This window comes from Suillus subalutaceus (assembly GCF_016647625.1).
Source record: "Suillus subalutaceus strain FC151 chromosome Unknown DFJ58scaffold_8, whole genome shotgun sequence".
NCBI classification, from domain to species: domain Eukaryota; kingdom Fungi; phylum Basidiomycota; class Agaricomycetes; order Boletales; family Suillaceae; genus Suillus; species Suillus subalutaceus.
Window position 1 is genome coordinate 208,629 of NW_024540257.1, and position 25,366 is coordinate 233,994.

At 48.3% G+C, this 25,366-nt stretch overlaps 7 protein-coding genes and 1 non-coding gene across 8 annotated transcripts; 5 read left to right on the forward strand and 3 right to left on the reverse strand.

The window, feature by feature from the left end:
- Positions 1-96: 96 nt before the first annotated feature.
- DFJ58DRAFT_652377 (uncharacterized protein) lies at positions 97-1,767 on the forward strand (the record flags this gene model as incomplete). Its single annotated transcript, XM_041381680.1, has 6 exons — positions 97-313; positions 463-851; positions 954-1,134; positions 1,180-1,268; positions 1,321-1,371; positions 1,423-1,767. Coding segments are annotated over 6 exons (1,272 nt in total), but the record flags the coding sequence as incomplete, so codon positions are not given.
- A 6,246-nt stretch (positions 1,768-8,013) lies between these two features.
- Positions 8,014-8,567, forward strand: DFJ58DRAFT_722514 (uncharacterized protein; the record flags this gene model as incomplete). The annotated part of the gene is made up of 4 exons (XM_041384893.1): positions 8,014-8,036; positions 8,089-8,232; positions 8,294-8,415; positions 8,479-8,567. 4 exons carry the CDS (start codon positions 8,014-8,016, stop codon positions 8,565-8,567), a joined length of 378 nt encoding a protein of 125 aa, XP_041249305.1.
- A 152-nt stretch (positions 8,568-8,719) lies between these two features.
- DFJ58DRAFT_713747 (uncharacterized protein) lies at positions 8,720-12,849 on the reverse strand (the record flags this gene model as incomplete). Its single annotated transcript, XM_041383944.1, has 11 exons — positions 8,720-9,060; positions 9,128-9,659; positions 9,690-10,057; positions 10,107-10,367; positions 10,395-10,503; positions 10,532-10,707; positions 10,970-10,974; positions 12,226-12,323; positions 12,389-12,489; positions 12,527-12,710; positions 12,763-12,849. The coding sequence occupies 11 exons, from the start codon at positions 12,847-12,849 to the stop codon at positions 8,720-8,722; spliced, it is 2,262 nt and encodes a 753-aa protein (XP_041249306.1).
- Positions 12,850-14,404: 1,555 nt separating this feature from the next.
- DFJ58DRAFT_762305 (uncharacterized protein) lies at positions 14,405-15,761 on the forward strand. The gene is made up of 6 exons (XM_041388540.1): positions 14,405-14,439; positions 14,490-14,804; positions 14,855-15,019; positions 15,072-15,239; positions 15,306-15,481; positions 15,536-15,761. Exons 1-6 carry the CDS (start codon positions 14,425-14,427, stop codon positions 15,669-15,671), a joined length of 975 nt encoding a protein of 324 aa, XP_041249307.1. The 5' UTR covers positions 14,405-14,424; the 3' UTR covers positions 15,672-15,761.
- Positions 15,762-17,266: 1,505 nt separating this feature from the next.
- On the reverse strand, positions 17,267-19,485 carry DFJ58DRAFT_903909 (FAD binding domain-containing protein; the record flags this gene model as incomplete). The annotated part of the gene is made up of 12 exons (XM_041394887.1): positions 17,267-17,508; positions 17,547-17,958; positions 18,007-18,033; positions 18,084-18,108; positions 18,222-18,281; positions 18,334-18,510; positions 18,557-18,591; positions 18,646-18,752; positions 18,806-19,007; positions 19,060-19,215; positions 19,281-19,400; positions 19,456-19,485. The coding sequence occupies 12 exons, from the start codon at positions 19,483-19,485 to the stop codon at positions 17,267-17,269; spliced, it is 1,593 nt and encodes a 530-aa protein (XP_041249308.1).
- A 560-nt stretch (positions 19,486-20,045) lies between these two features.
- Positions 20,046-21,940, reverse strand: DFJ58DRAFT_762326 (peptidase family M48-domain-containing protein). The gene is made up of 9 exons (XM_041388541.1): positions 21,580-21,940; positions 21,461-21,527; positions 21,102-21,408; positions 20,974-21,048; positions 20,910-20,924; positions 20,702-20,857; positions 20,592-20,652; positions 20,448-20,541; positions 20,046-20,397 (listed from the first exon to the last, which is right to left on the reverse strand). The coding sequence occupies exons 1-9, from the start codon at positions 21,861-21,863 to the stop codon at positions 20,284-20,286; spliced, it is 1,173 nt and encodes a 390-aa protein (XP_041249309.1). The 5' UTR covers positions 21,864-21,940; the 3' UTR covers positions 20,046-20,283.
- A 331-nt stretch (positions 21,941-22,271) lies between these two features.
- On the forward strand, positions 22,272-22,362 carry DFJ58DRAFT_t28. Its single transcript has one exon. It is a non-coding gene; the product is annotated as a tRNA-Glu (tRNA).
- Positions 22,363-23,190: 828 nt separating this feature from the next.
- DFJ58DRAFT_762342 (uncharacterized protein) lies at positions 23,191-24,265 on the forward strand. Its single transcript, XM_041388542.1, has 5 exons — positions 23,191-23,222; positions 23,281-23,393; positions 23,460-23,639; positions 23,689-23,783; positions 23,844-24,265. The coding sequence occupies exons 2-5, from the start codon at positions 23,357-23,359 to the stop codon at positions 23,985-23,987; spliced, it is 456 nt and encodes a 151-aa protein (XP_041249310.1). The 5' UTR covers positions 23,191-23,222; positions 23,281-23,356; the 3' UTR covers positions 23,988-24,265.
- The last annotated feature ends 1,101 nt before the right edge of the window (positions 24,266-25,366 follow it).

Here is a 25,366-nt window from a genome sequence, read left to right on the forward strand (position 1 = left end):
CTCTCATCCTCCACTCCCAAACTTCAAGTAGCAATCTGGTGAGTCGGGACTCGGGATAATCTCTCACAAACGGAACGCAGACTAAACTTTCTATGCAGTGGTGCAGGCATAGGAGGGCTTATCCTCGCTATCACGATTGGCAAGTTTGCTGGGCGTGATATCCACATAGACTTATACGAAGCGCATGATGTCATCACGACCGTTGGGGCTGGGATTGTAGTCTCGCAACGTACGGCGGAGGTTATGGTAGAACTCGGATTGTATGAAAAATTCCCCCACCCTCCTCTAGTTATGGTCTGTTTCGAGAACCTATGTCGCAACCGCGTTTAACCTGATCCGTTCCAACAGGTCTCTGATTAAGGAAGTCTAATGCCCCAAACGGTGGTTTTGATGTCTTCAAAACGTGTCTGTGAACGCCATTATTTCGAACTGGGTGTAGGAAGATGACAAGACCTCTCACAGTGAGACCGGGATCCAATATGCATCGCAAGGATCTCCTTGACATTCTCACGCAAAGCATTCCGTCCTCGTGCACTGTCCAATTTAATAAACGGCTTACCAAATATGAAAAGCAATCACCAGGATCACTCATCCTCTACTTCGCTGACGACAGCACCTCGACCGCCGACGTGTTAGTAGGGGCAGACGGTATCCGCTCATCAGTGCGGAAGACATTCTTCGAAGCACTAAGCCCAGACACCGTAGACCCAAGCAAGATAAGACACTACAGTCATCCATCTTGGACCGGAACACTTGTCTATCGTAGCGTCTTTCCAGCGGAGAAGCTCTCGAAATTGGATCCAAATAACGTAGCTTTGAAGAATTTCATTATAGTAAGTCCTCAGAAAGCGGTCACGATTGTCGGGAATAACTTTCAATTCGCAGTTCTGCGGGAAGGGAAAGGTAATTTATCACAATCAACTGGTCCCTGCTTGCTGACGAACACTTAAAAGCACATGGTCTCATATCCGGTTTCGCAAGGAACGCAGATCAATGTCGCAGCATATGCTTCTGATGAACAGAAAGCTGGCACACCTTTTGAAGGCCGTTGGGTTTCAGATGTATCGCTAGAAGAGGTTGAGGAAGCATTTCAGGACTTCGAGCCTGATGCTAAGTGCCTTCTGAACGTAATTTGTGCCCACGTTTATGCTATCCTCGACCTATGTGTATTTTTTGCAGTGTTTCGAAAACCCTCAAGATGGGCGCTTCACGTGGTAAATGAATTGCCGTTAGTCACTTGCGACAGAGTTGCGCTGATAGGTGACGCGGTGGGTTTCTCTTTACTGCCACGACAATCCTTTGACTATATCGCGTACATAGGCCCATGCCATGATGCCCCACTGTGGCGCTGGAGCTGGTCAGGCAATCGAGGTATGGCATGTTCATTCAGCAGACCATGCAAACTCATCTCTTTGTATGAAGGATGCTTTTGTACTTGGTCGCCTTCTTGCACACCCACTCACAACATCGGATAACGTGCCCGTCGCGCTGAAAGCATACCAGGACGTCCGCCTCCCGTTCGCTCAATTCGCAGCACGTGAATCGAAACGTGCAGGAAAGATGTTCGATTTTCGTGCACCTGGTTATTATGATGGGACAGATCGAGGCAACGAACGAGAGGAGATGGAGATTCTGAAAGAGAAGATCGTAGACCTATGGGATTGGGAAAGTAAAGGTGAAGGTGGTGCTGTTGCTGAATGGGAAAAGGCAGAAAGGCAACTGCGGGAGGGTTCGTACAATGTAGGATATGAGCTCATCCTTTTATGATGTCACCTAGAAGTATCAAATTTACACCGTCACGGTTGACATTGCGGTAAGCCTGCTCATTGCCGTTCATGGTAGCCGGACATGCAAGCCATATATCTTCGGGTATAAAGCTTGCAGGACGGTATAAGGCCGGCAGCGCGAATTTATTAGTGGAAGCTGCAATGGATGTTTGCAGTGAGCGTGTTGCGGGCCCACATCCTAACCTGTTCGGACGACGAAGAGGATCTTTGTCTTTTGTCTGCCGGCATTTCCCGTGTTGTCGATCGATCGTTGCCTTTTCCGTTTTGTGTGATTGGTACACTTTCTTCCATTGGTATACCTCCCAGCGCACTAGGATTCGGAGGATAGCTGGGATTGTTGGAGTATGGGTTTCCGTTCTCGTATTGATTAACATTACATTAGGGTATTAGACAACCTCGCCATCTCGTACCACATGCGACGCGCTTGGCGCCTGCATGGTAGCATCCTTCTCCGGTCATTCTTGCTCCGTCTCTTGCACAGTACAAATATCTTGTCGTCTCACTGTTAGCGTCCCTCAGTTGTTGTCCCCAACACTGAGGTACGCGTCTCACTTATCTTGCTAGTTTCACACTTACTTAGATCTATCTCAGCGTGTTCTTCCAACAGGTATATAGATCGTCAATATAGTTGTTGTCCCCAACACTGAGCGTGTTCTTCCAACAGGTTATGAGCCACGTGTTCTAAACGACACGAAATCTGGAAGACTACTGAAGTCCCTCTCGTTGAAACAACTCAAATATTCAGTTCTACTCCTTCTCTGACGCGTCGTCCTAATAATGGGGAAATACGACCACATCCCAGAGTTGACCGGAGCGGACAATTACATTCCCTGGGAGATGCAGGCGCAGCTCGTCTTAACGAACGATGACCTCTGGTGTCACATAACTGAAAATGCAAATCCGGGCGACATCCTTGGAACGGCCTTGTTCTTGCCTGTCGCAGCTACTCCAGCTACTCCTACTGATGCCGAGAAGGCAGCTATGCGAGCCTGGCTTATCAATGACTCTAAGGCTAAGACAATCATCCTCTGTAAACTCGCACCGAGCATTCATCTTCTCATTCCTCGCAACACTTCTGTCACAGCGCGTGAAGCCTGGAAAATTCTTAAGGATCACTTCCATCGTAACGACGTCAGTTCTCAATTTGTCATTCGAAGACACATTGAGGCACTTCGCATGAAAGATGCGCAGGATGCAAACAACTACGTCGGTCAACACACCAGTTGCCGTGATCGTCTTATCAGCATGGGTGCTTCCTATTCTGATGAGGAAGCGGTATTCAATATCCTTACTGGGCTGCCTTCATCCTTCAGCGTGGCAACTGTTCCGCACGCAACTCGAGCAACGCATGCATGACAGCTTCTCTGCTACTGTCGTCAGTTCTGCTGCTCACTGGCAGTGGGAACCCCATTACTGCTTCATTCCAAACGAGCGCACTCACGTTCGAAAGCTGCACAGCACGCATCACTGCAGAAGCCTCACTGCATGGTCAACATCCATCCTACAAACGCATCTGGTCCTGGATCCGAGTACGCCAACTCTGCATCAACTACATCCGCCTCCAATGTCAATTCTATCACAGGGCTGAGGAAGCACAAGAACAACCCCCAGGGAGTCTTTTGCTTGACGACCGGGTGTGGACGCAGGAGATCATGACAAGGAGCATTGCTATCGTGAGGGTGGAGGTATGGCAGGACAGGCGCCCTGGCAGAAGAAGAACGAGAAGAAGAAGGAAACTACAGCAGTTGCGACGAGCACACCTCCCACTCCTTCTACGACATCGTCAGTCTCACCTCCTCCCATTGCTGCATACGCCACACATACGCGTGACCTATCCTGCGCGAGCATTGAAGAGTTGCTCGATGAGGTCCCTGATGATGATGTCTCTGCAACCGCTCGTGCGCTATCCACCATTCTTGACTCCGGCACCACCAGCACTCTCATCAGCGATCAAGCCATGTTCTGGACTTACTCCACCCAGGATCCCATCATTGTCAAGACAGTGAATCATGGGTCTCTTCACACATCTGGTCGCGGTGACTGTGTCGCATGGCTCAAGATAGGTGGTACTCGTCATTGAGTACGGTTCACTAACTGTCTTCATGCACCTGGGGTGATATTGAACCTTCTCTCAGTGGGGTGGATGCTAGCTAAGGGATGGGACTGTAACTTCCGGGGTGACCCTGCTCGCTGTGACCTTGTGTACAAAGGAATGGCCCTCGGCACTGTTCCAATGTCAGGTCGACTCTTCTATGTAGACCTTGAGTTAATTCCCCCTCCCCAGTCAACCCCTCTGCTATCTGAACCGTCTGAACTCTCTGCATTTGCGCAGTGTTCCGCTAACCTATGATCTCTGGCACGCTCGCATGGGTCACACAGGTGGACAGTCGGTCCGTTGCCCTCCCTCACATTGCTGAAGGTTTCTCCCTCGACTCTGATGCAGCCATGACACGCTGCGAGTCGTGCATCATTGGCAAACATCCCAGGCAGCCGCATCCACCTTCACAATTGCCTCCAGCCTCTCGTTTCCTTGAGCTAATTCACTCAGACGTCTGTGGCCCCATCCCCAGTTGTCACTCCGCATCACAAACACTATTTCATCATATTCCTCGAACGACCACACTGGGCTTCTGGCACTTCAACTTCTCGTCACCAAGGACCAGGCTTCTGGACGCATGGCAGAGTGTTCGTGCAAAGTGGGAAACACATTCTGGTTTGCGGGTCGTCGCATTCCGCTCAGACAACGGTGGTGAATTTCTCAACGAGGCGTTTACAGCAGAACTCAAGGCAGCTGGGATCGAGCGTCAACTCTCCGCACCTTATGCTCACCAGCAGAACGGAAAGGCTGAACGTGTGCTCCGCACAATTGAAGGGCGAATGTATGCGATGCTGAATCATGCACGGCTTCCAAGGAATCTTTGGGGAGAGGCAGCGCTAACAGCAGCATATCTATTTAATCGCACTGAGTCTCGTGCACTACCTGCTGGTAAAACACCATACGAAATGCTACACAAAGTAAAGCCCGACCTTTCGCATATTCGCGTCTTTGGTGCGCGATGCTTCGCTCGTATCCCCACTGAACTCCAGCAGAAACTGGGTCCTAAATCCCTGCGAGGCCATCTTCATGGGCTATGCACCAGATGGACGTGCCTGGCGTTGTCGTGACAAGGCGACCGGGAGCTTCTTCAACTCACGCGATGTCATCTTTGATGAGACGTTCACCGGTCACCCATTTCCAACTGCCGGTGAGGACTCAGATGATGAAGACACAGCAGTGGTTCCTGCTGTGCCTCCTGCACCTTCCACCACTCCAACGCAATCCTCAACCTCTCCAACTCCTCCATTGCCCATTAAGGCACGTCGTTCGGAGCGTGTTCGCTTACCAACTGCGCGTGGGCAGATATTCCAGGAGCAGCTGGCATCAGACCGAGAGAGATTGGCGCGCCAACGTGAGGTGCGTCAAGCACGCATTCAGGGGGTGCCTCTCGAGGGGGTGAATGCTGAGCGTGACGCTGACGTGGTTGATGACATGGCCACTAACCCTGACACCATTGTCCCTGACGAAGATGAAGTCAACTATCCCCGTGTGCTTGCCAGCCTTATTGCCACTGAATTCGCGTGTGTTACCATCCGCAGTGACACTCGAAGGAATCCACTCACTCCAGACTACAACATGAGGATCCCGCCCTCCACATTCGACGAAGCCATGCAACGTTCGGACTGCAACGACTGGCTCAATGCCATGCGCAAGGAGATTAACCTCATGTCGGAGATGGAATGTTTACGAGTTGGTGGAGCTTCCAGCGGGACGAAAGGCGATTGGGTGTAGATGGGTTCTGGAGTTTAAGGAGGACGGAAAGGGTGGGCCTGTGCACAAGGCACATCTCGTTGTGCAAGGTTTTTCGCAGGTGCCTGGCATCGACTTCGGCAAAACTGTTTGCACCAGTCGCACGACCATCTTCCATTCGTCTCCTTTCCGCACATGCAGCAGCTCATGACTGGGAAATCGACAGCTTTGATGCGAAGCATGCCTTCCTGTGGGGGAAGCTGCGTGAAGACGTTTACATGCGCCAGCCACCCGGCTTTGAGAATGGGGCAAGTCTGGTGTGCCACCTTCTCTCTTCGCTCTACGGGCTGAAACAAGCTGCATACGATTGGTATGAGCGTTTACGGGCGGTGCTCATCCGTTTGGGGTTCCTCCGATGCGACGCTGACTATGCCGTCTTCGTGTATGACCACAGTCAACGATGAGGGGGTGCATGTCATATGCATTATTGCATGGCACGTTGATGACGGCCTTGCTGGGCTGCAACAACCGCAAATTCCTTGATTGGATCAAGGGTTGCATTGCTGAGCATTTCGGAATTGCTGACTTGGGTCCCGTTGTCAAGCACTTAGGTGTTCAGTACGTCCGTTCGCGTGCTACTCGAGAGCTATGGATGCACCAGCAGGAATATATCACTTACCTTCTTCGAAGAACACGGCCTTCATCAGTGTAACCCCGTCTCACTTCCTATGGACCCTGCATTCCCTTTTGGACTGCGACACTGACGTTCATCCTCACATCGACAATCTCCCGTCAGAATATCGCAAACTCATTGGGGAATTACTCTACCTTGTGATGTACACCCTGCCCAGACATCGCCCATGCCGTTATGAAGCTGTCACAACACAATTCCTCCCCTGAACTTCGTCACTATGCAGCCGCAAAGCGAGTCCTTCGCTATCTCTCTGGCACACTGTCCTATCGCAGTACACTACGGCGAGAAAGAATGCAGACACCACCATTCACGGGTTTAGCGACGCAGACTGGGCCACATGCCCTGATGATCGCATCTCCATCACCGGCTACGTCTGGTATTACCATGGTGGCCCCATCTCACATGCTGCGAAGAAGCAGTCAACGCAGGCATTGTCGTCCGTGGAGTCAGAGTACATGGCGTTAACAGCGGCCATCCAGGATGGTCTCTGGATCAAGTCATTCTGTGAATGCGTAAAGATCACCTTCACGCTGCCTCTCAAGCTTTACGCTGGACAATACAGGCGCTATAGCACTATCCACTGAGGCAGCCAACCACATCCGCACTAAACACATCGACTTACGCTACCATTTCATCCGCAAACACATCGAAGCTGGCACCTTCCTACCCGTCTGGGTTTCCACCCATCGCAATAGTGCCGACATCTTCACCAAGGTTCTTCCACGTCCTACATTCATTGCGCATCGTGCTGGCCTAGCACTCGTGGCGGGTTGAGGGGGTGTGTTGGAGTATGGGTTTCCGTTCTCGTATTGATTAACATTACATTAGGGTATTAGACAACCTCGCCATCTCGTACCACATGCGACTGCGCTTGGCGCCGCATGGTAGCATCCTTCTCCGGTCATTCTTGCTCCGTCTCTTGCACAGTACAAATATCTTGTCGTCTCACTGTTAGCGTCCCTCAGTTGTTGTCCCCAACACTGAGGTACGCGTCTCACTTATCTTGCTAGTTTCACACTTACTTAGATCTATCTCAGCGTGTTCTTCCAACAGGTATATAGATCGTCAATATAGTTGTTGTCCCCAACACTGAGCGTGTTCTTCCAACAGGGATCACATCAAACGCAGACGACGTCATAGGCAAGGTGTGTGACTGAGGCCTAAACTATGTGTGAAACCATAGAACAGTTTGCAGAGTTACTATACGAAGTGATTAGTAGGATGATTTGATACAAAGTTCTGACTTACTCGAGGTCAATAAATGACTACAGGATAGAGTCTGGGGGTCTTTTCATTAATGTCACATGATGAATGCCGTGAGGGTGTTCGAACTTTGTTGGCTCGAAGAAACCGAGTAAGATCCGACTGATATATAACAGGGTACCATGAACTCTCGCTCAATTGTCACTGTAATTGGAATTTGGCACCCTTCTTCCAAGCATATAAGTATCTGATGCAACCCATCAACCGGTACGATCCATGGACTCACAACGTGGCGCAGACTGCATCTGCTGGTGGTCGGTTAATGGTTCCGCTACCAATCCTATATCAGGAAAATGCGAAATCCCTGTAGGCAGCCATTTCCTATGTACGCGTATTTAGATCACGCGCTCCTAAATAAGACTCTGTAGGTTCTGTAGGCGGCTCAACTCAGCATTCAACTCTGTAGGACCTGTAGACACAATTTTTTTTCTCCAGTATGCGTCCTTTTTCCTTGGACACATTGGACCACATTACTAACTTCAATGGCAGGCAAATCTCTCAAGCGGTGCGACCTTATCTAACTTCTCAAACTGGTCACTTGCTGACAACTCCAACAGCCCATGTCCCACCAAGTATCAGACAGCCAACTCCGAGTCAGACTTGGACACCCATGCCAACGACATCATACCCAGCACACCCTCTGCCAGTGAGGCTCTCCAAGTCAACGCTAACATGCCCCAGGACGAGACCAAGGCCAAATGGTAAGAGACATCAAATTATATATGAATGCTGACATGTGCTTATTTCGAGTCACCGTGACAGTCCGCGTCTTCGCCGGTGGGCTAGCATCCAACTAGAAAAGCAGCAGAAGGAAGATGCACTCAACTTGCAATGGGCCCGGGAGCGAGCGGATGCGGAAGAGGAACAACGCCGACGGGATAACGGTGAGTATTGTTGTTGTTGACCTAGTTGCACATACCTACTGAATAATGGTCCATCCTTGTTAGAAATTGTTGAGGTGACAGTTGGATACCTTCGACAACTTATTGAACACCGTTGGGATACTGAGAAGTCACTCACTGAGGCCAACCGTTGAGCTCAGTTACTCAAGATCAACACCTTCCGCCGACGGTTGACTGAGACCACCAATTCACATGAGGAAAATAAGGCTGAGGGTGATACAACCATTTGCACACAAGTTTTATAAACCTTCATAATGCAGAATTAATCAAAAGGATACATATCATATCAGGCGGTTCGGAATTTGTAGAAGCTGTACATGTCTATCCAAGGATTAAGGTAGAATGTCTTGCATGCATCCAAGATGAAATCCCGCCTCCACGTTTGGTCGACATGTGTGCCGAACTTAGGTATAAGATGACAACTCCGAGAAATTTGACTGATGGGGATCACCTCAGTGCGAGGAGCTTGACCCACATAAGAACGCGAGACTGTGTGCAGCTGCAACAATGCATCGCATGCCCGGAAGGGATTGAACCATTCAACGAGTGCAAGGTGGAAAGGCTGTCCAGTAGTGCGCAGGTGCATTGGTAAGTCAAATATCAGGTGGACTTGCGCAACTTGAAGACCTATGACAAGTGTCCAAGACCATATCAATGCAAAACCCTACTAGTAAGTTTCAGTGAACTTGCTCACCTTCCAATGCAGTCCCCTGAGTGTGTACATTAGTAGTACCTTCTGTTTGCACCAGGACTGTATCAAATTGTCCTGGCGAACCAGCTGACCGACCAGAAGGAGGGGTGTAAGGCACTGCACGGATGCGGTCCATGGACTTCGACATATGGACTGCACGCAAGTGTGGATAAGGGATTGACAGACGCCGGTAAGCATCAAACCTGTCCCAACGACAGACTGACAACGGTACTTGTGGGGGTGGTGGATTTTGGGGTGGTGGAGTTCGATTCAGGTATTGGGTGAGTGCAGTAAAGAAATTGACCGCCCCAAATGTCTGGGCAATATAATCAACTGCTAGAGCGCGCAATGGAGGACGGACTGCCAGGACATGAGATAAAGGTGTATCACCCTCACTTGGCGGCTGTGGCTCGGGTACATCTGCATTCAGCGCTATGCCACCTTCAACATCGTCAACATCGCCATCGGCTTCCTCATCATCCATCTTTCTCTGCAACCTCCAGTCCATGTAAGCCACGAATTGGTCCACTGCTTCCTGTCATGCTGACCACTTCGTCATCTGCACAACATAGTCTTTTTTGTTTGTTGCTCGATACACATTTTTTGCAAAGTCAATGTGGAGGCGTTCGGGGAATTCAGTGTTGAATCCATCTGCGGAGCCACGAGACTTGATCGACACCACGTAATGTTGCATTGAGTGCATTTTTGGAATATTGAAGTCATTACGCACCCCCAGATCCATGAATATATGCTTGTGATCGTGAAATTCGCGCAGCGCGGACTCTAGGGCATCAAGAGACTGAGATGTATGGGCGTGGAATTGTGTGTAGTATATAAAATCGAGGACGACACGTGCTGCTTGAATAACTGTTGGTTGAACCGCCCCAGCTAACACACCCATGAAGACTCGTTGCATCTCCCGATGCTCTGTCCCTGTCCATTGACATACAAGGGAGATGCCCTGCGAAGAAGTGGCGGAGACCTGGATAATTGGACATCTTTTGGTAACATTCGTCAATCTCTTTTTCTCCTGCGATTTCGGTGCACCATTTCAACAGGTGATCATGAAACACGCCCTTGTGCAATTGGTGCAGAATATCAGGTGTGATCATGCCAAAGATATCGGAGTAAGGAAGATCTGCCCAGAATGGACAATACACAGGGCGCAGCCCCTCACGTGTGTAGGCGGGTACCCTGCGACCTGTTCGCTTGTGTTCCAGCATAGTCAAGGTGCACACTTCATCTCATAGGAGTGAAGCCAGAGGTTCACCACGGCTGTCTCTGTGAACACGACACTTAGGACAGAAACTTTCTTTCGTGCAGGTAATGAGACACTGTTCTGGATGGTCGGCAACATAGGCAGTGAGGATCAGGGTGCACTCGACAAACTCTCCCATCAGCACATACCATCTCTACACCCTCCTTGCCAGCTTCAATCAGGGGCTGTAGAAGCCTCCACATACATTCATGAAACAGCTGATACCCTGCAATGGACCGAGTTCCTTTGCTAAAGCAGTCAAGCTTTGTTGCTGGGAGGTAGCCAAGCAAAATGGCTCCATGCATCCGTGGACGACGGCGTTGTCCTGCATGATTTGGGAATCATGCATGGACATGACTACTAGGTATCCCCCTAAAAGACAAAGTCTGTTAGCTTAGTCCTCAGACTAGTCAACCCATACCTTGGTATCAAACCTTGGTCCAATAGTTTCAGTTTTCCCTCAGTGATTCATGAATCCACCATGTTTTGAAGAAAAGTCATATGTGAGATGGGAATCACATAATGACCTAGTTGATATGAGAAGCAAAATGAAGGTTAAGGTATTGCCTTTCATTTGGCTTATTCACTTTGGCTAGAGAAACCCATAGAGAAAAGTTCAAAGCCTAACAAAAACCTATCTAAAAAGCCCGCATATTGTGTACTATTATTTGTTCCATTATTTCTGAGTTGTTTTCTCTAGTGTTTCTTTACTTTACTTTTCTATTAGGATGCTCTGACTAATCAGATGCTTCATAAAATTGTACCTACAGGGTATGATGTCATAATGATGTCATAGGACTTCACCTACACTCCTGCAGGTATTTTGGTTGAAAGATATGATGTCATGTTCCATGGAATTTGCTAGAACATTCCGATGACTCATAATGACTCATAGTGACTCATAGTGACTCAGAATGATGTCATTATCCCACCATGAATATTCTGGAATGTTCTTTTGCACCTGCTAGAACATTCTGCTCCAGTTTTTGGAATATTCTTCTCACATTCTGAAGTCATTACATCACCTTTTTACTTACATAATATTCCCACACAAAATGTATATAAGGAGAGCCCATTCTCCCCCCAAAAAAATAGATCTCCCACTTGTTGCATTCAAGACCTCCCTCTTGAGCAAATTGAACTCTCACCTAAGAAGCTTCAATCTGAACAAATTGCTGCTTACAAAGCCCATTTCCTTTGTAAGAACTGTCCAGGCAAGTGCAGGGAAAGTGTTTCCCTTGAGATTACGTAAGTTTCTCGCGATAGAAACCCAGTTTTGTGAGACCAGTGTTCTCACCACGTAGTGTTTACTGACCAACACGAGCTTTGGTCAACGTTGTTATTTGTGAGACCAGCGTTCTCACCAGGTATTTGTATACTGACCAACACGAGCTTTGGTCATTGTTGTTATTTGTCATTGTTTTCTATTTGTCATTTGTTGTTATTTGTGAGACCAGCATTCTCACCAGGTATTTGTATATTGACCAACACGAGCTTTGGTCCACGTAGTCACATTTGAGACCAGCTTCTCAACAGTTAACCGTATATTCAGGAAACCAGTTCAAGTGTCTAGACAGTATATCCTAGACAATCCCATAGTTTCAATCAGAGATAATAAAGCTCCAGCTAAGTTAATCTAACTGATTGGTTTAGCAAGCCTCCCAAGAACTCACACGTTATCTACCACGAAAGAAGAAAAGTCGTAGACCGTGTTAATCGAGGACTGGCAAGAAGTCGTATCCAGTGTAATTGTGGTGTCATTACATTCTTACACGTTTTCATATAAGACCCTCAGTTATTAAGACAGTGTGTGGCCTTTTCTATATTCCCAATGGTCAAATACACTGGCCATGCAGATTTGTCGCCTCTAAACTGTGAGAGGCTTGTTTTATCGGACGCAAGGATGACTGGTGCTATTGTTGCTCCTTTCGGCAGCTTGCCCTGCCATGAGGACAACGAACATTAGTAAGTAACAGCACAGCTTTGGTCCGGTTCAACTCTCTAACCTGCATGTCCCACCACCAGTCCCCTGACCACATTTCATCATAAATTCGGCTATTACCTCCCCTGTCCTCAAATGCATGCTCAGGTGCGTAAGCCATCATATCTTTGAATGTTGGATTGCCGATGAGTTCAGCGAATACAGTCCACCAAGTCGCGCCGCCAGAGTTCTAATTCAGCTGACGACATCTCACCATCCATGGCAATAATGTCTCCTGCCACCTTGATGAGGTCACAGTGCCATTCAGGTCCTTTTGTAGGCAGTGCGTCAATTTTTTTCAAGAAGGAGCGGTTATTTGGGTATGTAACCTGGGCACGATTTCGAACCTGCATGAATGTGAGTTCGATGATGATTGTCTTCAAATGGCATGATCCTTACAATAGGAAGCTTTAGAAATTCGTCGGTTTGGTTTTGCCTGACATTTTGGATCAACCACCTAGCTAATTCCCATTCCTCCTCGTACATTGAAAGGGCCCCAAACACTCTCTGCCATTTGCTTCTTGGTTATCCTTAATGGCGTCAAACTTGGTGGGCACAATGTCTTTGGCAGGATCACATGGTGCACCAGCTAACATCTCATCAGGGTACTCTTCAACCCAGCGCCGTGTCCCAACAGGACCAGGGTCATCGGTGACCTCTTCGATCTGGACACTGCAACTCTGAACATGGTCTTGATCGAACTCTGACCGAACCTGGATGTGGAGGTGAGTACGTTTCTTCGTTTGTATTGTCCTCAACTGGTGGTCTAGCATCATGCAGATCTTCATCATCTTCAAGATAGAAATTGTCCTCGACTGGTGCTGCAAACCCGCCACCAAGGTCAAACACATTGATGCTGAAGTTTTTGAGGCGATCCTGCCATTTCTGGTGGCAGGTAAGTGAATTCGCGATGTGCTTGTTCAGACCTGATGTAGTAGGGAGCCAGTGACCACAATCTTTGCAAGCTGGCATTATTGGGCTGATTTGACATGGTCTTCTGACTTGGGCATTCAAAAGGTATGATCTTTAGCATGTGTTTAAGATTTCGGAGAGTGGTTGACAGGTCTGACATCCCGGTCTGCGCGTATATCGGGTGGCATTGGAGGTCTTTTTTTTTGTCTTCAACCACCATTTCAGACTCCACTGATGCACTCTCTGTGTTTTTTAATGGCACGTCGCAGGAATACCGGTGAACAGCCGGCCAGTGAAATGCCAACAATGCGTGTACAACGTCGCCAGTCGCAGCACATCCAAGAAAATTGCCCAAGGTCAGTTGATTTAAGTTTGCTCAGTCGGCACCAAGAACTTAAGATGACATGTTGCAGAGGACCAAACTCACGCACAAGACCTCAGGAAGACTCAAAAGTATGCAACTCAAGGTCTCCGCCAGAGACAGGCTCTCGAAGAGGTCAACGACTTCGCACCTTTGGACCCGGAGTCAGAAGATGCAGAAGATGATGGCGACATTGCCAATGGCAATGATGATGAGCCGTTGACTACAGATTCAGTAAGTCTGCAGATCCATGGTCAAGATTTTCATTAACATGCCTCCATGACAGTTCACTTTTACAGCAGTGCCTCTCCGTGGTATGACGAAATCAGGCCCGTGCTCTCACTTACCCTGCACAAGCTACCAGAACGTCTGTGGGACATGCAGACCAAGAAAACCGTCAGGTCTCACGTATTCCACCTAGACTGACTCCACGGACACATCATGTCCCCCCCAGCATCCCTTCAGCATATTTGAACACACCTGTGGTGCCTTGGGTCCAGCCGCAACAAGTGATCGATCCTCAATTGCTTACTGGCGACTTGGAGGAGGAGGCAGGGCCACGTATGGTAAATGTTTCAGCTCCAACTAGGGCCATAATACTAATGTGCGTCATGCAGGAAAGTTCTTGAAGTGAAAGTTCGAGCAAATATGTTCAACAGACAAGATTTGAACACCGTTTTGCAACGGCAGGGCCACGCAGTAGCCAAGTCACACATGATACTCCAACGCCATTCAGAGGAGTGCCGCCGAGCTTGAGGGGTGAAGGATCTTCAAGTTCGGTCGAGTCCATGGTGGCACAACAGGTGAATGATCTTTATTGGACTAGGGATTCAACTGATAAAATCAAACACAGCCAGTTGAATTGATGGCCGCTCTGGGGGCTGTGAAGCGCCCGGCTCCGCCACTCACAGAGGTAGAAGGCCTCCAGGTGGTTCAGAAGGTCAAAATTGGTGATGGCGGCAGTCGTGGCCGCATTCGATGTGCTGACTTTGATCGTCTCTATTCATCCATCATACATCTTGCGGTGGGACACTACCAAGCTATTCTCGCTAACTCGACAATCTATCCAGGTGATGTTGAGAGTCGCAACTGGTCAGGCGAAGCATGGGCTGCATCGTGTTGGGCAAATGGAGTGAGAATTGATTATGATGAGGACGCTTACAAATTGGTACTGGTCTGATGCCTATGACCTATGTCATGCTGACCCGCTGCTATTAGATAACTTCACGAGGCTCTATTCTGCGGAGCGAACTTAAAACTGTCATGCGGCCTCTTGTTATGACAGAGTTTGGCTTCAGTGATGATAAAACACCTGAAGCCACATCCCTCAATGCAGTGCTGGTAAAGTCACTCCTTGAAAACCGTAAGAATTTCACCTATAAGGTAAGGTGCAGGTGTTTTTTGGAGGCCGACATGATGCTAATTGCTGCTATAGGATCGGAAGGAGGGCAAGGGAGTGTTCGAGGCTGAGATTATACAAAAGGGCATGATTAAATGGTGCTACGAGAAGAAGAACTCACTTGGGGTCAAGTTCCCTGCCTATTTCATGGATGCGAGCACTGGCGGCGTGAGCTTTGGCATCATCGTGGCAATCCTTACAGCTGTAAGTAATGGATCAGTCATCATAGTAGTAGTCGGAGCTGACAACAACCAACTGTATGATGTATAGGTCGAGGCCTGCGTCATGGAATGGACCACCGGGACAAGGACTGAAACAAAATTTTACAAGGAGCAGTATGCGACGGTGTTCAACACATACCTGACCCTCCTCATCAACTTTCACGAAGGTACAAAACACGCTGGTATTATCCCAAGGATTTGCAAAAAGCTGTTGAAGGTTGCACGGTAAGTAGTAATACACTGATATTTGACATGACAGTACTAACGACAACTCACCAGACACCACGGAAATGTCGCCAACGAGCCTATCCCAAGTGCTGCTACTCAACACTTCACAGTCGACGAGTTCGCGGCGGCGGCAGCTGAGTGGGATAATCGCAGCGGAGCTGACTCAGAGGATGATATGATGTGGTAGTGGCTAACTGGTTGTGCGAGCATTAGTACTAGTACTGTTCATGTTTCGTGGCTCCCGGAAAATAAAAATGCCGTACTATTGTTTTTCCTAGTGTCCTCCAGGCCTACTGACCACTGGATCCTACGGCGTGCCTATTCTATACATGAGTGTCCTACTCGCTACCTACATATCCGGGACTTACCTACCAGGCTACCAAACCGACAGAGACTATATAGGCTCGCTTAGGCACTGTGCTTTTTCCTGATGTATGACTTTTGATAGAGCTTGTAGGTTCTCCTACCTTGACATCCCCTGATGTATATGTAAACCGCCCTTTTGAAGAGCAGAAGACTCAGCTCGATCACTTAGAAACAACCCTATATCTCTTTCCCAATAGCCGCTCCATCTCCCCGACGTCATCCACTCCCCCATCTTCGTCTAGCGCGTCCCTCACGTCTCCATTCCAATTCACATTCCCTGCTGATGGTCCGATCACACAAGATCGCGCAGAATTTGATTATCCCGGGCACTCCAATACCCGCAGTATTGATTTAATCTTACACGGTCGCACTGCAGATATTTCACTTCCAAGTGCGGGCAGTGATGGCGTGCGTTACAGACTCGGGGCCCGTCGCGCGAATTCTGATCCAAGTCCACTCCTACGCTCCCTTCCTCAGTTATCTGGAAGCGGGAACGACCCTCATCATGAGCGGGGGAGTAGCGAAGATGAAACCACCCCCTATCCGAAGCTGCGACCTCGTAGAGGACGTTCTCGAGAGTCGAGGTCACCTTCCCCCGGTGCACCTCCGATCTCGGGCACGCTAGAGGTTATCAAAGCTCAAGCTTTTGGAGCACTCCGTCGAACTCGTACCAAGACCAAAAAAACGGAATGGGCGTACTTAGTGGCTAGCTCGAAGCGTCCCCGCCTTCACCACGACGATTCCGACATGCAAATATGACGCAGATATAAATGTACTCTGTAACAATTACCAGTTCACACATTTGATCCCTAGGGATTGTATCATTCTTCTCGTCACCAGTGGACTATGTAACCACGATTATTCGTACAGGAATTTAAGATCCCAGTTACTTACTGTATTGCACTTACTCCATACAAGCGCTCCATTCACCCTTGGACGTTTCCTACTGTGAATTACAAGATGTCTGCACACTACGTTTGCTGTTGTCTTTTTCTCTTCCTCTCTTGCAAATAGCGTTCGAATGTATCGCCGACATCGCACTCTTGAAAGTGCGGTGTATAGCTGCCCGTGTGCGAACGAATCCGTGCGCAGGTCAAGCATGGCTTTCTCTAGTGTCAGCCTTTGACATCCGTTGAATGTCGTCGCATAAGCAGGTCGCAGGGGAAACTGTTTACGATTTACGGTCCAGCTTAAACGCGCTGGATTGAACCTGGTCAAAGAATAGGAGTATAGTTAGGAGAGAAGTGAGCGCTCCCAGTGAAAACTGGACGCGCAAAATTTCAGTACATATCGATGTGTGGTTCTCTGTCGTATCGCTTTCATTTTCAGTTACAGACGATACGCTACGTTGCATGAGGTATACAGGAATGAGTTGTGCCTGTAAAAGTCGTAAGTAAAGAATGAATATTCGGGCCACTACGCATCCAAAAATATTTTCGAGAAATACTTCTTTACGCCTTCTGCACCATGAACGATCGCCCCAACCACTCCATCCGGCCGAATCACAAACACCTTCGTCTGGTCAGCTTCCACGAGGTAAGCCGAATAAGCATAGCCCTCCCGATCAACAAGAACGAGGTCAGCAGGAGATGCGACAAGCGTCACTGATGCTGATGATGGAAGAACGACTGCCGATCGCACGATATTTTGTCGTATGCCTCCAGGACACCCAAGATCGGGGTGGCATCAGTGAGACCCGGCGCAAATACGAGCACTGTGTGGTACCAGGGTCTGTACAAACCAAAAAGCGTTATCTTATCAGGCTCTGCGCGCCCCACCTGCAACATGTTGGGCGCATCGGGCGCCCTGTCCCCAGCTTCCAGATGTCCCTCGTCAAGCATTCCGTATGCGTTGATAGGCCTCCCCTCGACTGAAGTCACAAATTCATCGAGTACGATGGTGCTGAATCGACAGTTGATGCCGAGCATGTGAAGGATGGGACTTCGTCCGACTGAGGGGTCTCCAGACGATATTGTCTTGTCGAGAATCGAGGTGGTCACCCCGAGCATCTCGGAGATCACAGGCAGACGCTCGGCGCTGTATGTCTCGAGAAGAGATTTGTCGGCGAGCCCTTTCTGAACGAGCGCAAGTTTCCATGCTAGATTGAACTGGTGCACGGTCAGTGGTAACACACATGCTACATCTACCCGACTCACTGCATCTTGTACGCCCGAATTGAGTCCCTGTTCATAGACAAATGAGCGGGTATTAGCAACAATCGGATCAACCATACCTGACCACCAGTTGGGCTGTGGACGCTTTGATATGTGTTAGCAGCGATTTGCGAAGAAGGCATTCAAAGATAGACATACTGAGCAGCATCTACGACAACATGCATGAGCATAGCTACACACGTCTCAAACAGAACCACTTACCGCCCGCAACGAAGACTCGACCTTCGCTAAACTTATTCACCATCCGGATATTGGCCCTGAAACAAACCGATGAACGTGGATCGACACGGATAAAAATACAAAACGCACCGGAAGTCGCTCATCCAAACTACCTTGGTGAACGTAATCTCCGTTGGTATTAACGACGCGATGGTCTCGAAAACAAGCTCTTCGCTCTCAGCGATCTTCGTCAGATCTAGTTCGTTGCCGTAGAGGAAAAATTGCCAGCCGTCTTCGCCAACTTCGTCTGTTGGACGCAATGAGAGGCTGCATATTGTCAATATACAGGTCTCCAGGCCTCAACTGAACATACCCTCGCTCGTTAAAGTTTCCAAACCCGTGCGAATGCTTTAAGACTGCATTAGCACAGCTTTTCATCGAATACGTAGAAAACGGACGTACCACTCTATCGAGGCCAACGCCCTTCAAATGGATATCCCCGGTCACAACTCGGATATCATCTCTAGTCGAGCCCAAAAATGTGAGCCCAAGTTGCTTGCGCACGACGCCTGCAAAACCACCTTCAGTCTCGTTTAATCCGATGCATTTAACTGCGTCTTACTTTTAGCACCATCAGCGCCGATGATCCATTTGGTATCAACAATCTCTGATATGCCGTTCTTTGCTAAAATAGCGGTGATGCCCTCATCGGACTGTTCGAACGAGCGCAGTTCGGTGCCCATCTCGACAGAACAAGAGAACTTCTCTAGATGGCGTCGCAGAATCACATCTAGGAGCTGTTGACCCATCAATTTGAGGCTGTGCTAAAAAAACCGAATCAGCATGAAGGTTTGATCAAGCGACTATGTTGCCCACGAATGGTATTGCTGGGGTAGGTTCCATTTGCGGGGCCAATGGGTCTTTCAAAGGTTCCAGCGTGCCGGACTTGTATGAACAGGTGGGAGGGGCTGGTTTTCCCAGACCATTAACTTCTGAAACGTCCAGGAAGTTGTAGAGTTCGAGGGGGCGCGGCTACATAGAGAGAATGCATTCAGTGAGACCACGGGGCGATACGACAAGTGGATGTTGTGACAAACCCATATTCCAGCACCACGCTGTCCGATGCGATGGTGGGGGTCTTTATCGATGATACGAACTGAGATATCATTTTGGAGGAGCGTCAACGCTGCTACCAGACCCACCGGCCCAGCGCCTACCTAACAAGGAATTTAGCTAGCTGCAAACATGTGTCAAAGAAAGATCATCACTTACTATTAACACGGGAGGATGGACAGAATTCATGTGTAGCGCTTATACTGACCGAGGATCACTTAGTTTGATGATTTGGATCAGCATCTCGAGGGAAGCAGGTCGTTATAACATAGGGGTGATGCCGACCAGACCGGGAACTGCGTACGTCGATAATGATGTGTCGTTCAGCTGCGTACTTACAAAACAACTTCTCCTTGCCGATGACTTAGACGTCACTCTCGTACGTACTCAATGATGTCCTCGAGCTAGTTACCGGCACCCGTCCCAGTCAGCGTATTATGTAATTCCTAGATCTCCCCGACTCCCTTTCCCGTTCCTCTTCATTCGTAAGAGACGTAAGTTACACGTCTCATCAGATGATTTGTCAAAACGCTCACCAGATACATGATGCTGACTGGACGGCCCGCTTAGATTTTCATGCCATCAGACGTTTGCTGACAAGCGAAATGTAAGCTAGCGCGGTATTGGGTTTGTGTTGGCCAAAACGGCCAGAATATTGTGCTCATGAGCAGGGTTTGAAGTCGAACCGAGAAAGGTCCGAATGATAACACGGCACTGGGGTTCTACTGTGTTGTAAACACTCTAAAGGATAGTGGATTTTCCTGCAATAGCTCGAATTCCTATGATCCGGGGGTTCGGAAGGGACAGAATTTCTGCTTGAAGAAATATAGCAGACGTGAACACTTCAAAGATGCGGTTTGTTTTCTAATAGCAACACTAATTTGTACCTCTTATTCAAGTCCACTCTCCAGATCGCAAAAATAAAAAATAAGCAGCGAGAGAACCCGAATGTAATCACAAACAGAAATCTTAACTCTGGTGGATAATCTACGACCATCTAGGAGCTAACTCCCTGAACCGGCTCATAGAGTCCTGTAGACCTGCGCATTGAGGGCTGCTGGCTTGTACGGAGTAGGCCTCTGGTATCAGTTCCTCAAGATGCTAACGGAAAAATAAGACCATGAAGCTCAAAGTGGAAACACTACACTGACTTTGATTCTCCGTTCTGCACCAGGGTGCGTACGCAAGAATTCTAGACTCGTTGCTCCATGCGCCTTTTCATATTGTGCGAGTCGCGTATGCATTCTGTATTGTCACGCACATAAGTCAGACAACGGAAAACCCATATCACTCACTCCACAGCAGCCTGGGGGTCAAAACATGCCCTTGCACTGAGCTGCATGCCGATAGTATCGGCTACGTCCCTACATCAGTATTTCCATGTTTATAACTGGAAGAAACACACCCTCGTATTCCTGAGTCCGCGAATTGGGTAGCTCCAGTAGCAGCGTGCTTATGAGGTGGGTGATTCCAAAATCGAACCCGAAGACTGTTTGCAGAAGAACTGCTAGCGCTAGGAATACTTTAGAGGACGAATAGCGTTCAGAAGCATGTCGAGCAACTAGTAAAGGGGTATTTAGAATGTACCCGCATGTTGTATCATGCAATCATACCCACGTGGGCCATCTCTGCCGAATCATTTGAGTTGTGCAGAATATCCTGGGCAGAATCGCGTACCATGTCCAAGGACAGCAGCCAAACCCTGTTCATCCTTGCATATAGGTAATATTCCGGTGAAAACCACGATATTTCCTGTGGCCACATATATGTAAAGGTTCACTTGCAGAGGCAGCTCGAGAGCGAACCAAAGGTGGCCATGGCGTTCACAACGGATGGATCATTCACAACAAGCAAATTCCATTCTTTACCTCCGCTTTCTGGGGTAGACGACTCCCCGGAAGGCCTTCCAGTGGTGAATGAGTCTTCGCTCCAGAAGTCATCTAGTGCTTCCACTAGTGACCGGCGAGGCTCGCTAGAACGCAAGTGGCCAAGATCCGATGATTCAAGAATACGATTAACAACTCGTTGAACGTGTTGTGTCACAGGATGATTGGAAGGCAGTATCTTGCCTCGGAATTCAGCCAAGAGCTCGTCGTATGCTGCCTGTGCAAGCTGCAAGGGGGGAATATAAGAGTTTGTTCCTTCAAGCTAAGCTTGCTCTCACCTTTGTCTCATACTTGGGGCTGATATCCATAAATCGCCACCTACCTGTTTCAGGGACTTTTTCTAAACTTGAGGGCTAAAGTGAGACAAGGCATCACAAGTAGTGCACTGAACACGCACTGCACGACATAATATGCTCCTCCGACTGCAACAAGTGCAATAGCAAACTTCATGCGATTGTCTATCACCTCTCCCGATGGGTGGCGGTGTTTTTCGGATGGAAAGCGCGTATACTGAGCATGTCGAGGAGATGATGTTGAGAGTTGGCGCAAGGGAATTGAACGAAGGCTAGATGTCGGTAGTCGAGCCCGCAGGTAATTTCCAACAAGGACTGGTAGGCCCCGAGTATCACGCGACGCCCGCAGGATAGGTGCTGCTGTCGTCCACATACGAGCAGGGAGCATGACGAATATTAATGGCAAGATGAATCTCCAAGCTTTTCTAACATATATAAGGTGCACCGGCGGTTCGTGTCCATCCCGTCATTGCTGACGCATGCTCCCGGCGGCTCGGTATCGTCCACTGCATGCTGTGCAGCGCTGACGCATGCTCTGATCCTTCTCCTTTTTGCAACCATTACTTTTCATGGATCCGCAAGCTCATCCTTACCTGTCCAAAACAGCTTTGCATTGTTGATTGTCCAAGTCCAACTGCTCAAAAATCTCGAGAACCATTTTATCCCACGTATCATGTTTTCTTTTCATCCTCACCGCTCTTTTTGTACATAAAATAAATTGCAAGCTCAGTGGAAGTTCGTCTACTTGCATATAGGACTAACGGCTACCATTGTTGACAAGACTCTTGTTACTGGATCGGATATGGTGTAATGGTTAACATTACCGCCTCTCATCAATTGGAATCTTTGGTTCGCGGTAGCTCGGGGTTCGATTCCCCGTATCCGAATTTTTATATATTTCCATTGCAGTTATAAATCCGTTTGTTCTGGGTTATTTTCGAACCTGTTGTTTGATACGTGACTTACTTTTTCTTTAAATGCACGGTCTAACTACGTGGACGTCGGAATCCTCAGACAATCCCCGGATATCACTCTTGCGAAGTACTAAATGCCATATTGATGTAGAAGCTTGAACGTTAACCTGCATCACTTTATAGCCAAGACCACATTAGTGTCATGGCTTGTCGACATGGCTCCGCTCAAAATCACATCATCCTAAAAGTCGCGCCTTGGAACCCATGGGGTACGGTAGCATCCCGAATAACCCTGGAGAGCGATAGGTGTCCAAGTAATATTATCTCCCGAATCCACGAAAGTAAGTACTACTGTGCCAGCTCCAAGATTGTTCCCAATTTGTATACTATTTGTTCAATACTGAAAGACTTTGAACCCGGATTGTGTTCTACTTGGCCAGATACGCGTGGAGCATGTGCAACAAATTGGGAGACTACGGTCGTTTCTGAAGATCTTCAACTGTACGTATCCTTGGTTCTAATTGAACATAATGTCCATTTCGATTGACTTTACTGCCATAACTAGGTGCGCATGCACTCGCGTTAAGCCCTACATATACTATAAGCAATACGGAATTAGAGGCTCCGGTGAGTTATTTCGTTTTTACCGGTTTCCCTTGTCTCACCTAGCTAGTGCTATGTCCTATGAGGATGGTAAATACGTTGAATTCGCACACACGGTCTTGAGGCCTGCCCCAAAAATCTGTACATCACAAAACTGCAAGTGACTGAAGAGTCGGTAGGAGCGGATGATAGTATTGACAGTGAGCATCCGCAGTCTTATTTATCCTCTTGTAAGTTCGTAACTTGGGAATTTCATGCTATATAATTCATGCTGCATCTTTCCCCCAGGTCTGGCTAGCGCCCGAAGAGAGTACTTTAGCATTACATCGTGCTCAGCTGGTATGATCCCACTTATGATGCGAATATGCCTGTCAGTGTGAGTACCCGAGTTACACAAATCGGTTGGTAGAGTCGTGACACTATCATAGGTACTGGGCTGCACTAACATATTCTGATGCGCTATCAAGTAATATTACCACTTGGTTCATCGATCGTGACAATAGCACTATTTGACATGCACTATGGTCAGGCATCAACAATACTACGCCAGAACTTTAGCTGGAGTCGAGTCGACCCTACCATATTTGCGAGCGACGAGGACATGATGCAGGCGGTCATCAATGAACAGGTTTGGTTGGCTCTTGTCGGTGAGTCACCTCTTTGTACATTGCATCTTTGACCATTCATCTTTCCCAGTCGAGACGAACGCTACTGATAAACTGTCTGACGCAAGGAAGACCGGAAACAGTACTTTCAACTCCACTTCCTTGCTCACTGTTCACTATGCTCAGGTGTGCAGTCCAAACCCACGCGTGCTACATACGGCTAATCGTATATCTAATAATCTATAGGCTCGTCAAGAAATCGCGGTTGGCACTTATGTACTTGATTATGGCAATCTCCCGCAACCTCCTTGGAGAGATTACGTCGTCTCTTGCTGCTACTTCTGCACAGCAATATTCCACGTAAATTTATGGGCAAGGTCGGACCAATGAAATACCCTTGCAACTAATTTGCACAAGCCCCGCAAACAATTTCTCCTGGCATCGGATAGACCAGACTTCCGGTGATTTCCACGCACGCGTGAAAAATTTCTGGCGGTCTCTAGGCACTGTACCCGCACCCTTGTGGGGTTTACCGTGGGTACTATCTAAAGACTTGTAGTTATAAATGCAAAAACAATATCGAAACAAATTGTACCTATTCAAGTTGCACAGGCACACAACAAGGAGCGAAGCACGCAAAAGCAAAACAAACAAACATTTCTTCCCAATGCACAGAGTCTTGGTACTCAAATTTGCTTGCACAACTCTGGAAACCTCACTCATCTACCTCCTTCCTTTTCGATGGATGGTGTGCGTGACTAGGGGGCTTTACCTCCACAAAAATGACGGGGCGAGCTTGGGCGGCGATAACAAAGGTAGTAACGAAGTTGATTGATGTACGTCCTACAGGATAGTACTGGGGTTGACAGCGTAGCCCAGTGCGAACGCGCAGAACAGCATCTGCAGCAAGAAGTCGTGGGCTTCATACGTATCTTCTCGGTGTTATCGTTTGGGTATGATGAGAGAAAAGCTATCTTGTACGGATCATACAACATATATTTTCTCTCATCAGTATGGTCTGGGGAGACGTGGGTGATAACACGATATACGTCCCGCAAGATGTACGAGTGCTTTTGCGATTACAGTTTACGCTGACGAAAACAATGCAGGATACGCACAATAGATGAATAAGAGCTGGGCGCAAACGAATGCTGATGGCTTTCGCACTCAACACGTCTGAAGGGCTTCAGTTGGATTCAGATAACTTGGGTATCCAGCAGGAGAATGAGGAGATCGGACTTACCTGGGTTGGGTTTAAGAGCAAGAGCGAGTTGCAAATGAATAGAACAGTATTTTTGGCTCGCTGAGTCCCTCGCTCCTCAAGTTGAAGTTTGAAAGAGAACCCCTTTCAAACCACCCTCATATAGATACTTAGTATTAGTCAACTTATATGTCGTGAGAAAACTGACTCGTTTGAGTATTGCCTTGGTTCGTACCAAACGTTCACTTCCCACTCTGGTCTCTGACAGCGTTTGTTACGCATGAGAAGACACCGTGGATAGTGCCTTTCGAGTCAGTCTCGCCAAGGTTACGCTAAATCTGATGCTGCAGTTAGAGATGCATACGTTCAATCTTCAGCCATTCAAGTGGGTCGTCCTTGTTGCCTCTGATGCGACCTGAAGCCGCAAGCGGCTCCAGAGCCGCTTCAACGATTCGGAGCGATTCACGATTCCATTCGGTTCTGACGCTCAAAAATCGACAATCGATGTCCGAATCGGTGCGTGAATCGACGTGTTTGACTCCCTAGGACTCCCTCTATTTGCATATGT

Coding starts and splice junctions, on each gene's coding strand:
- DFJ58DRAFT_762305 (XM_041388540.1), top strand. Junction 15,240..15,305: donor TCGTGGCAATCCTTACAGCT/GTAAGTAATGGA, acceptor TATGATGTATAG/GTCGAGGCCTGCGTCATGGA. Junction 15,482..15,535: donor AAGCTGTTGAAGGTTGCACG/GTAAGTAGTAAT, acceptor ACAACTCACCAG/ACACCACGGAAATGTCGCCA.
- DFJ58DRAFT_762326 (XM_041388541.1), bottom strand. CDS start 21,863: ATGCTCCCTGCTCGTATGTGGACGACAGCAGCACCTATCCTGCGGGCG. Junction 21,528..21,579: donor GGAGCATATTATGTCGTGCA/GTGCGTGTTCAG, acceptor TTAGCCCTCAAG/TTTAGAAAAAGTCCCTGAAA. Junction 21,409..21,460: donor GCCCCAAGTATGAGACAAAG/GTGAGAGCAAGC, acceptor CCCCCCTTGCAG/CTTGCACAGGCAGCATACGA.
- DFJ58DRAFT_762342 (XM_041388542.1), top strand. CDS start 23,357: ATGCCTGTCAGTGTGAGTACCCGAGTTACACAAATCG. Junction 23,394..23,459: donor TACCCGAGTTACACAAATCG/GTTGGTAGAGTC, acceptor TGCGCTATCAAG/TAATATTACCACTTGGTTCA. Junction 23,640..23,688: donor GGTTTGGTTGGCTCTTGTCG/GTGAGTCACCTC, acceptor CATCTTTCCCAG/TCGAGACGAACGCTACTGAT.